Source organism: Lethenteron reissneri, unplaced genomic scaffold (genome assembly GCF_015708825.2).
Source record: "Lethenteron reissneri isolate LAM-NWPU_2019-01 unplaced genomic scaffold, ASM1570882v1 scaffold_1640, whole genome shotgun sequence".
In the NCBI taxonomy this organism is placed as follows: domain Eukaryota; kingdom Metazoa; phylum Chordata; class Hyperoartia; order Petromyzontiformes; family Petromyzontidae; genus Lethenteron; species Lethenteron reissneri.
Genome location: NW_026891378.1, coordinates 3,068,033 through 3,078,520, shown reverse-complemented (window position 1 = coordinate 3,078,520; position 10,488 = coordinate 3,068,033). Strand labels below are relative to the sequence as shown.

Genomic DNA, 10,488 nt, shown 5'->3' with positions numbered 1-10,488 from the left:
GAGCTCAACAGAGGATGTACTTCCTACGGCAGCTGAAGAAATTTAACCTGCCAAAGACAATGATGGTGCGCTTCTATACAGCCATCATTGAGTCCATCCTCACCTCCTCCATCACCATCTGGTACGCTGCTGCCACTGACAATGACAAGAGCAGACTGCAGCGTATCATCCGCACTGCTGAGAAGGTGATTGGCTGCAATCTGCCTACCCTTGAGGACCTTCACACCTCGAGGACCCTGAGGCGAGCGAGGAAGATTGTGGCCGACTCCTCCCACCCTGGACACTCTCTGTTCCAGCTACTCCCCTCCGGCAGAAGGCTGCGGTCCATCAGGACGAAAACCTCACGCCACAAAAACAGTTTCTTCCCATCCACTGCTGGCCTCTTCAACAAGGCCAAGGGCTCACACTTACTTTAACACTTTATCTGCACAATGACACCTTGCCATATTTGCACTATGTTACCCTATTTGTATTTTTCTATTGTATAGTATAGCTATTTAAAAATTTATTTTATTCTAAATGTTTACATACTTTATCCCCTTAGTATTAGTTAGACGTTGTACCTTTAGTATAGTTAGACTTGTACACCACTTATTTAAGATTTAAGATTTCTATATGTTGAATGTATGCACCTTCCTGCCAAAGGTAATTCCTTGTCTGTGCGAACTTTCATGGCGAATAAAACCCTTTGATTCTGATTCTGGAAACAACAACAATCTCGTGGAGTCGAGCGGCAGGGAGCAACGAGTTTATTAGCAAAGTTCTCCTGCCAGTTTAGTTGAGATGAGGTGAGTTGAAGTGAGTTTAGGTGAGTTGAGGTGAGGTGAGTTGAGGTGAGATGAGGTGAGTTGAGGTGAGGTGAGTTACGATGGGGTGAGTAGAGGTGAGGGTGAGTAGAGGTGAGGATGAGTATTTGAGACGAGGTGATCCGAGTCTTCTTTTTTAAGCCACCCCTGGAGCGGAGACGTCTGTACTCGCTCACACGTCAACACATTCCAGGGCGCGCCTCGTAATACGCAACTCAAACTGAAAGACTTCCTGCTTCCTTGTTGCCCATTTACGTGGCTTGTTCCTCGTTTAGCGTCTCAGACGCAGCCAGCGACAGCCTGAGAAACAGACAGCGACTGCCTGAGCTACAGAGACTGCCTGAGATACAGAGAGAGACTGACTGAGATACAACCAGAGACTGACTGAGTTAGTCAGAGACTGCCTGAGCTACAGACAGAGACTGCCTGAGCTACAGCCAGAGACTGTCTGAGCTACAGCCAGAGACTGCCTGAGCTACAGACAGAGACTGCCTGAGCTACAGACAGAGACTGCCTGAGTTACAGACAGAGACTGCCTGAGCTACAGCCAGAGACTGCCTGAGCTACAGACAGAGACTGCCTGAGCTACAGACAGAGACTGTCTGAGCTACAGACAGAGACTGTCTGAGCTACAGACAGAGACTGCCTGAGCTACAAACAGAGACTGTCTGAGCTACAGCCAGAGACTGTCTGAGCTACAGACAGAGACTGTCTGAGCTACAGCCAGAGACTGTCTGAGCTACAGACAGAGACTGCCTGAGTTACAGACAGAGACTGTCTGAGCTACAGCCAGAGACTGCCTGAGCTACAGACAGAGACTGCCTGAGTTACAGACAGAGACTGCCTGAGCTACATCCAGAGACTGTCTGAGCTACAGCCAGAGACTGTCTGAGCTACAGACAGAGACTGCCTGAGCTACATCCAGAGACTGTCTGAGCTACAGCCAGAGACTGTCTGAGCTACAGACAGAGACTGCCTGAGCTACAGCCAGAGACTGCCTGAGCTACAGACAGAGACTGTCTGAGCTACAGCCAGAGACTGTCTGAGCTACAGACAGAGACTGCCTGAGCTACAGCCAGAGACTGTCTGAGCTACAGCCAGAGACTGTCTGAGCTACAGCCAGAGACTGTCTGAGCTACAGCCAGAGACTGTCTGAGCTACAGCCAGAGACTGCCTGAGCTACAGCCAGAGACTGTCTGAGCTACAGCCAGAGACTGTCTGAGCTACAGCCAGAGACTGTCTGAGCTACAGCCAGAGACTGCCTGAGCTACAGCCAGAGACTGTCTGAGCTACAGCCAGAGACTGTCTGAGCTACAGACAGAGACTGCCTGAGCTACAGCCAGAGACTGCCTGAGCTACAGACAGAGACTGACTGAGTTAGTCAGAGACTGCCTGAGCTACAGCCAGAGACTGCCTGAGTTAGTCAGAGACTGTCTGAGCTACAGCCAGAGACTGCCTGAGTTAGTCAGAGACTGCCTGAGCTACAGACAGAGACTGCCTGAGCTACAGCCAGAGACTGCCTGAGCTACAGCCAGAGACTGCCTCAGCTATAGCCAGAGACTGCCTCAGCTACAGCCAGCGCCTGTCTCTGAGTGAAGCCACGGGGCCATGGCGAGTGCGGCTCCCAGTGGTAGCGAAGCTCCAGGGGAGTTGACCTGCCCCATCTGCCTGGACGCCTTCCGCTGCCCCTGCACGCTCAGCTGCGGTCACTCGTTCTGCCTCGAGTGCGTGGAGGGCGCCTGGGATGCGGCCGAGTGCTTCTCCTGCCCGCAGTGCCGAGTGACCTTCCCTCGGAGGCCCAAGCTGAACAAGAACTTCACGCTCGCCAACCTGGTGGAGCAGCGCAGTGCCGCAGATGAATTGGCCACCGTGGTCTTGTGTGACTTCTGCAACGATGGCACGACTGCTGCCTCGAAGACCTGCCTCAGGTGTGATATGTCGTACTGTGCGACTCACGTAAAGCCTCATCAGGAAAACCTGAAGTTCAGGGACCACATTCTGGTGGATCCAGGCACGAATCTGGAAGACCGCAAGTGCAAGACGCACAGAAAGGAGCTGGAGTTTTGCTGCCGACAGGACAAGAGCTTGGTCTGCACAACCTGCATCATCGCAGGAGACCACAAGGGTCACGATCTGGCTACGCTGGAGGATGAGCACAAGACACGGGAGGTGAGACGGTCTGTGTGTGTGAGCCGAATCGTCTCCTGAGTGAAGTTATAATTTACAAATATGACTTGATACAACTGAAAAACTTTCATGTGTACAATGTTTTCTCAAAATTACGTGAGTGCATAGACTGTGGTTTGTATACAAAATGTCGTCTGTGGTAGAGAGAAGCATTCACTAAAATATAAACGAAATGTACAACGACTGGAACTGCGTGAGCTGCAGTGCTCACCGCTTGGTAGCCTCGTGCCGGTCTGTCCCAGTTTAGTGCCGCACCCTACAACAGCTACCGGGTCACTGGACGTGGCGTTCCAGAAATGTCACGTGATTTTGACAGACCAAGTATTTTCTGACCGTATTTATATTTTCATCAAGATGCTCTCTACGGAATTTCTCGGACACTCAGCGACATTGCAGACCCTCCTTGTACCATGAAAAACTAAAATAAAACTACTTTATATTTTTCCAAGTGAAGCCCACTGAGCTATGAAGCTCTTTTTCAGAGGCAACCTGGCCAAAAATGACAGCTCAACGAAGTGGCTTATCAAGTCTAAATGTATGGCAGCCAAACACTCTAAACGCACCTTCCTAAACGTGGACACAAAAACGGAGGACCCAGAGAAAAATCCATGCGACCATAGAGAGCGACATGCAAACTGCATATATACAGGCATCAGGCACGGGTTCGAAACCACGACCTCCTGTATAACAGGCAAGACAGATAACATCTGATGACTCCGGTGCCCTGTCCACCCACTACTCAGATAACCCCGCCCACTACTCCAGTAGTCCCGCCCACTGTTCAGGTAGCCAAATCCATTAAGCAGGTCGCCTCACCCACCTCATTTGTAGCACCAACCACTACTCAGGTAGCCCCACCCACTACTCAGGTAGCCCCACCCACTGCTCAGGTCGCTCCACTCACTGCTCAGACAGCCCTACCCACTATTTAGGAAGCCCTGCGCACGTTTGAGTGCCTCGTGAAGTTAGTTCCCTGCAGCGCTTGCTCCCCCAGCCTCCATTGCTGCACCGGGGCTACTGCCCACGTCACTGTGGAGGGGTTTACGTGGAGCGGGATGAGAGGGGATGCTCAGAGAGTGAGTGGAGTCTCCCCTGGTGACGTCTCTCACAGAAACAAGTGGGAGATGAGACGCGGGCTGTGGAGGAGAAGAGGAGGGAGGCGGAGGAGTCCGTGAGGCGGATGGAGGCCGCTCGCAGGGACGTGCAGGTACCGTGTCTGGGCCAGACTCTGTGACCCCGTGACTCCACCCTGAGTAGGGTTTGTGATGGAGGACAACTCCATTCATTCACGTGGACTTCCATTGGCTCTAAACACGTTGTGGGACTAAACACACAACGGTTAATGAGCCTCAATAATCAGGACGCGCAAAGAGGTGGTTATCATCTCCACTGAGAAACTAAATCAGTGGTGGAAATTCCACATTCCCATATCTCCATACAACTTAACACTTCAACGAATGTTAACTATATTTGGCCAGATAAGGTGTATCACACACAGACTGTACACCATCTTACTGAAACCAATCAGGCTTTAGGGTGGCCAGGTGGCAGTATAGCAAGTTGTTTCATGATCCCCTCTCTTCATCCATACACATGTGGCATTCTCTCACAATCAAAACATTCATTTAAAGAGGAATTGGCCTAACTTCCCATATCATTAATGCTCTACTTGTTGAAGGCAAATTACAGAAGGTAAACAAAGCATCGTCCTGATATCCTTGCACAATGGGAATGACACAGACGCTAAATGTACTCATGATGGTATTTGATGATTTCATTGCCTCACAGCCCCCACCAGTTATGGCGAGTCGTGTTGTAGTGAAAATGCACAGTGGCGTGATCAGAGGCAGAGGAAGAAGGAGGCCTCAATGCTGCAGACTCGTATCACTGCCTGGACACCTTAGAGTTGCACTCGAGTCAAACCGACCTGAATGTCATTTCATAAATGACCAGAGCTGGCATTTATTTCTCTTTGCAGGGATCCATGACAGATGAAAAGGCCTCAATCTCGGTCAGATTCACCCGCGCGAGAGCAGCGTTGGAAGCGGAGGAGAAGGCGGCTTTAGAGCAAGCGGAGCAGAAAGGGCACAAGCTGCTGTCCCTGATCGAGAAGAAGATCGCTCACTGCCAGCACGAGATCAGCGAGCTCCAGGCAGCAGCCACTCGCCTGCAGGCCCTAGCGAAGGAGAGGGACTCGCTCACATTCCTGCAGGTGAGCGATGAGTCTCCAGTGTCGCTATTGGCACAGAGCCCTCTCACCAGCAGCAGGAGAGGGAGGCTCCTGAATGAGAGCTCGCATCCACTGGGCTTGAGAACACAGCTCCACTCATGGACTCATATCGCAGCTCCAGTGGCTGCCATTTGGAAGGCCAGCTCATATTTTCTCAGTTACATGAATTCTCTCTCCCGTTCTTCACAGGTTCCCATTAAGTTTGTTTAATTTTGATTATAAACTAAATGTTATTGGAATTGCACTTTTTAAATGAACCCTACAACAACAGCAACAACAATGTACACGGTATCCATGATTATCATCAGCCCTGATCTATTCACTTGTAGTGACATATGGGATGTCACTGTATCGTGCCGGCCTGAGAGGGCCACGGCACGCGTTGCACTGCCACCGCGTACACCCATAGGCGGGTGTAGTACCAGCCCTATTGGGGCTTTGCCTGTGATGGGATACCGTGGGTACCACGCATAGCGTGTAATGCGGGCTCCCACAGGGGGGAGTAGGAGAGTATCAGCCCAGGGGCAAGGTTGCCCCGAAGCATGTAACTCTGGTTGATCACGCAGACACGTGATCTGGAGTGTTCATAGAGAGCCCCCCAGGTGGGGGAACTAGGGGGTGATCACGTGTCCAGGGAGAGTTCTCGAGAGGGATCGAGAGGGAGCTAGAAGGCTCCAGAAGGTGGGTGGTGCCGAGGGCGGAGCAGCCCCAACGCGTGGAGGGATATAAGGCGTGTCCCTGAGAGGGACTGGAGTTGCTGCATTCTACAAGCTGAAGCTCTACGTCCTATAAGCTGAAAGCTCTACAGGCATCAACACGTGGCCGGGACCCGAGTGAGGGTCATACCCTTCTTAGCTGTAACTCCTCCGTATAGGGTAGTTAGCTGGGTGGCCACTACCCTAGGCTGTATCTGGTGAAGGGGCAGTTACCCCTTTGTGTTACGTGTTGATGTTACAATAAATGTGTTGCCTCTAAAGAACGTCTGCGACTCAGTTGGACTCACTACACACTTATTAAGGCCTCCCCAGGCCATTGCCACATTTCATGATGCCGCGATGCAACAATCCACCAGCGCCTGCTCACGACCCGATATGATCTCTGCTTTCTTACTTTGTGTACCTCCACTGGGATGTGCTACCTTCATTGTTTATATTAGGGATGCTAAAATAAATACGTCTCATACACTTATTACTGATATCATTATGTCTTGAACATCACTTTTACAAGACCTGCACCATGCACATTTGAAACACCAAAAAATACAATTCCTAAGTTACTCTCAACACAGATCAATATCAACCGGTCTCACTCTAAAATATTTGCCCTGCAAATGAGTGTTGGTCCTCATGGGGGTGGCGAGATGTTAACTACCTCGCCTGGTATGCCGGAGGTTGTGGATTTAATCCCAATCCTGATGTCCCTATACATTTGGAGTTTGCATATCTCCCTCCATGGTCACATGGATTTTATCTGGATCCTTCAGTTTTCCCCTCCACATTTGTAAACGTGCGTTTAGAGTATTGGGCTGCTAGAAATTTCCACAAGATGAACCACTTCGTTGAGCGATCATTTGTGGCCAGGTCGCTACTGAAAAAGAGCTACATAGCTCCGTGGGCCTTACCTGGAAGAATAAAAATAGTAGTTTATCGTTGACTATCAAGCGGTCTCACTCTGAAACATTTTCCCCGTAAGTCAGTATTGTGATCATAGGGTCATAAGCCACGACTCTGGGGTTTATATTCAACTGTGTTGCAGTGGAAACTTCACTGATCACAAGGGATTGGAGGTAGAATCACAGTAACGCATCTCTCTCTCTCCCACAGGGGCACCTGGAGGAGACGCGCAGGTAAAAGACGACTATCATTCACGACTCGACACATGACAACATGGGGCTGAGTGTGGGGCGCAGACAGTGAGACACTGGCTGTGTGTGGGGATGCTGTGTGTGGTGATGCTGTGTGTGGGGATGCTATGTGTGGTGACGCTGTGTGTGATGATGCTATGTGTGGTAATAGTAATGCTGTGTGGTGATGCTGTGTGGTGATGATGCTGTGTGTGGTAATAGTAATTATGTGTGATGCTGTAATTGTGAGATGAGTGATGACGCTTTGTTTGATGAGTGCCTGTGTGATGGAGCTGTGACGATCCCACAAGTGAAGAGTGTCTGTGATGGAGCTGTGAGTAACGATGCTCTATGTGACACAGTGGCCATGTCTGTTCTGCTTTCACAGGACAGGGAGGGTTACAGCAGCTCCACCCTCAGCTCCCAGCCAAGAGGACATTGCCTCGCTTAAAGTCCTGGAGACAACTGCAGTCAAACTCCTGTGTGAGTTCTTCAGTGTGAATCATGGGTGATGGGGCCATCTTGACAATAAATGATCCCCGTGTGTGTGCACGAGGTCGACTTAGCCTCAAATAATTACCTGGAGTTTTATAAACATCACCACTAGGGAGACAGGTGGTCGGGCGTGGTGCTGGCCACCCACCTCGTGTGCCATGTCGGCCTTCATAGACGCTCACGGACAGCACTTGTCCCAATAGTCTGTGAAGGCTACACAGGGGATCTTAGTCTTTGTTCAAATCCCATTTCAGGACCCAACTGAAGAGCCATGAGAGATGTTGAGATGGAGTGTGTGCCTGTGAATGTGTATGCATTTTTGCATTGGGGGAGCGGTGGCATAGTGGTTAGCACACTGCACTACGAACCCAGTTACCTGGGTTTGATTACCCGCCATGGATAACATCAGTGGCAGGTGATATCTGATCCAGTCCTGGGTCTCTGCTAGACTGTTTCAACCTCAAATTAGTTCCTGATGCTAGTAATGGTCATAATGATGGTGATAGTGGTCGTTATAAGGATGGTGGTAATGATGCTGATGTTAATGATAATGTGAGTCATGGGAATGGTAATGGGTTTGGTGATAGTGTTGGTCGTGGTGATGGCAGTGATGGTCGTGGTGATGGTAATGATGGTGACATTGGTGATAATATATGTGATGGTTTTGCTGATGGCCCTGATGGTAGTAGTGATATTGGTGATGGTGGTCATGGTATTGATAGTGGTGATGATGGTTTTGATGGACGTGGTAATGGTTATAATGATGCTGGTCGTGTTGGCGATGTTGGTGATAGTGATGAAGATGGTGGTGATGGGGGTAGTTGTGATGGTAGTGATGGTGGTGGTGATTGTTTGTGATGGTGCTAGCTGTGGTGATGATGGTTGTGATGTTGCTTATAGTGTTGTTGACGTTCATAGTGTTAATGATGGTGGTGATGGTGATGTTTATGTTGTCATTGATATTGATGGTGAGGATGCTTGATTATGGTGATGTTTGTGATGTTATTATTGATGGTGAAGATGATGGTTGGTGATGGTAATGTTGATGGTGGTGATGGTGGATGATGGTGATGATGGTGTTCTGTAGTGATGTTGCGATCGCTGTTGTCACAGACGGACGCTCACCGACTCTGGACACAAACTCAGCTCATAACAAACTGCAGATCTCCTCGGATCTCAGGACGATGACGCGGACCCGTGACTCCCAGGGTCGCCCCGATCACCCACACCGGTTTGATTGCTGTGCACAAGCCCTGTGCTGTGAGAGCTTCTCGTCGGGCCACCACTACTGGGAGGTGGACGTGGGGGGCGTGCGGCGGTGGTGTGTTGGAGTCGCATACGGGACAATCCCACGGAAAGGGGGTGGTGCTGCACAGCTGCTGGGAGGGAGCGACGCGTCCTGGTGTTTAGAGAAACGTGGCGACAGCTTCTCAGTGGTTCATGGTGGAGTGGAGACTGCACTGTCGGTGAGGGGGGCCCCCTCCCCCCGCAGAATCGGGCTTCACCTGCACTGGGAGGGGGGGCTCCTGGCGTTTTACCGCGCCGACTCCATGGAGGTGATCCACGAGGTTCGGCAGAGATTCTTGCAGCCTCTCTACCCTGCGATGTGGGTGGATAATTTTAATGAATCATTGAAGATCGTGGATCTGAGTCGTGCATCCTGAGGATGATGAGAGATAGAAATCCAATAAATGGTGGAGATGGGGATGGTGAGGAGAGGGTGAAGTGAGGGTGAGGGGAAGGTGGAACGGAGGGTGAGGTTAGGTTCAAGTTCATGTATTAGGTGTAGCCCTGTGAGCCATTCGGCTCTTGAATCGGGTGCAACCGCAACAAAAAAAAAGAAAAAAATTAACCAAAACATCTTAAAGTGAATATGTGACTGAGTGCAAACAGAAATCTGAGAAAAGACAACAAAATATTGCAGAAAAAAATCACCGTACACCAACGCTGTGTGTAAAAATCCCAGTGGGATGCAAGTCAAACAACCAACAACAACCACAAGACAACTTAGATTAAGGCCGTCAGTCTAACTCTGTACTACAACAAACAAACGTGGCTAACCCAATATACTTTTCGAAATCACCAAAATAAAGCCATGAAAGCAATGAAACAGTGATCATAGGAACTGACGGAATTTTCACAATAAATGACATAAACAACATGTAACCCAATAAACGGTGGAGAAGCGGGATGGTGAGGAGAGGGCGAAGTGAGGGTGAGGGGAAGGTGGAACGGAGGGTGAGATTAGGTGAGGGTGAGGGGAGGGTGAGGTGAAAATTGAGGGAAGGGAGAGGTGAGCATGGAGGGGTAGGGTGAGGGGGGAGGGTGAGGTTCAGGTTGGCGGACATGAGAGATGTCGCCGGTGCAGAACAAATCGCAGGTTCGTGTGTCCGCTCCTTGGCCTGCAGTGCGAGCTCACCTCACCACGCCTCCTCATCCCTGCGATTCACCATCAGCACCATCGTCACCATCACCAACATCATCATCACCCCATCATCATCACTATCAACAACAACAACCGCCATTCGCCACTAAGTGGCGGTGACGTCAGCACGACGTTTGTGCCAGGCCGTGTGCACCTTGAGGCCACGTGAAGTGTCGAACGCTCGCTGGCAGGTCACGGCGCAGACCCAGATGCCACGGGTCGACTGACTGAGACGACTGGCTGATGCACCACCTGTGCCCCCTACTGTGCCAACTTGCTGTGCTTTAGCCACGCGGCGCTCCGCTTGTTGTTGTGAGCGTCGCTCCTCTGCCCTCCGTTGTTGTTGGAGGGTGACTGCCTCCAACTGCCCAGTAGCGTCCTTCACGAGCCTCCTCCACAGAGGCCGATCTTGACACCGCTGGTACCAGTCATCGGCAAGTCCACTCAGCTCCACGTCCTCCTGTACCACATCACTCCATCTCTTCTCTAGCCCGTGCCACGC

General features: G+C 50.7%; 1 protein-coding gene across 1 annotated transcript; it reads left to right on the top strand.

Annotated features, from left to right (window-relative positions):
• Positions 1 to 2,327: 2,327 nt before the first annotated feature.
• Positions 2,328 to 9,782, top strand: LOC133339118 (E3 ubiquitin/ISG15 ligase TRIM25-like). The gene is made up of 6 exons (XM_061547245.1): positions 2,328 to 2,975; positions 4,105 to 4,200; positions 4,972 to 5,205; positions 7,047 to 7,069; positions 7,455 to 7,549; positions 8,675 to 9,782. The coding sequence occupies exons 1-6, from the start codon at positions 2,415 to 2,417 to the stop codon at positions 9,223 to 9,225; spliced, it is 1,560 nt and encodes a 519-aa protein (XP_061403229.1). The 5' UTR covers positions 2,328 to 2,414; the 3' UTR covers positions 9,226 to 9,782.
• Positions 9,783 to 10,488: the final 706 nt, after the last annotated feature.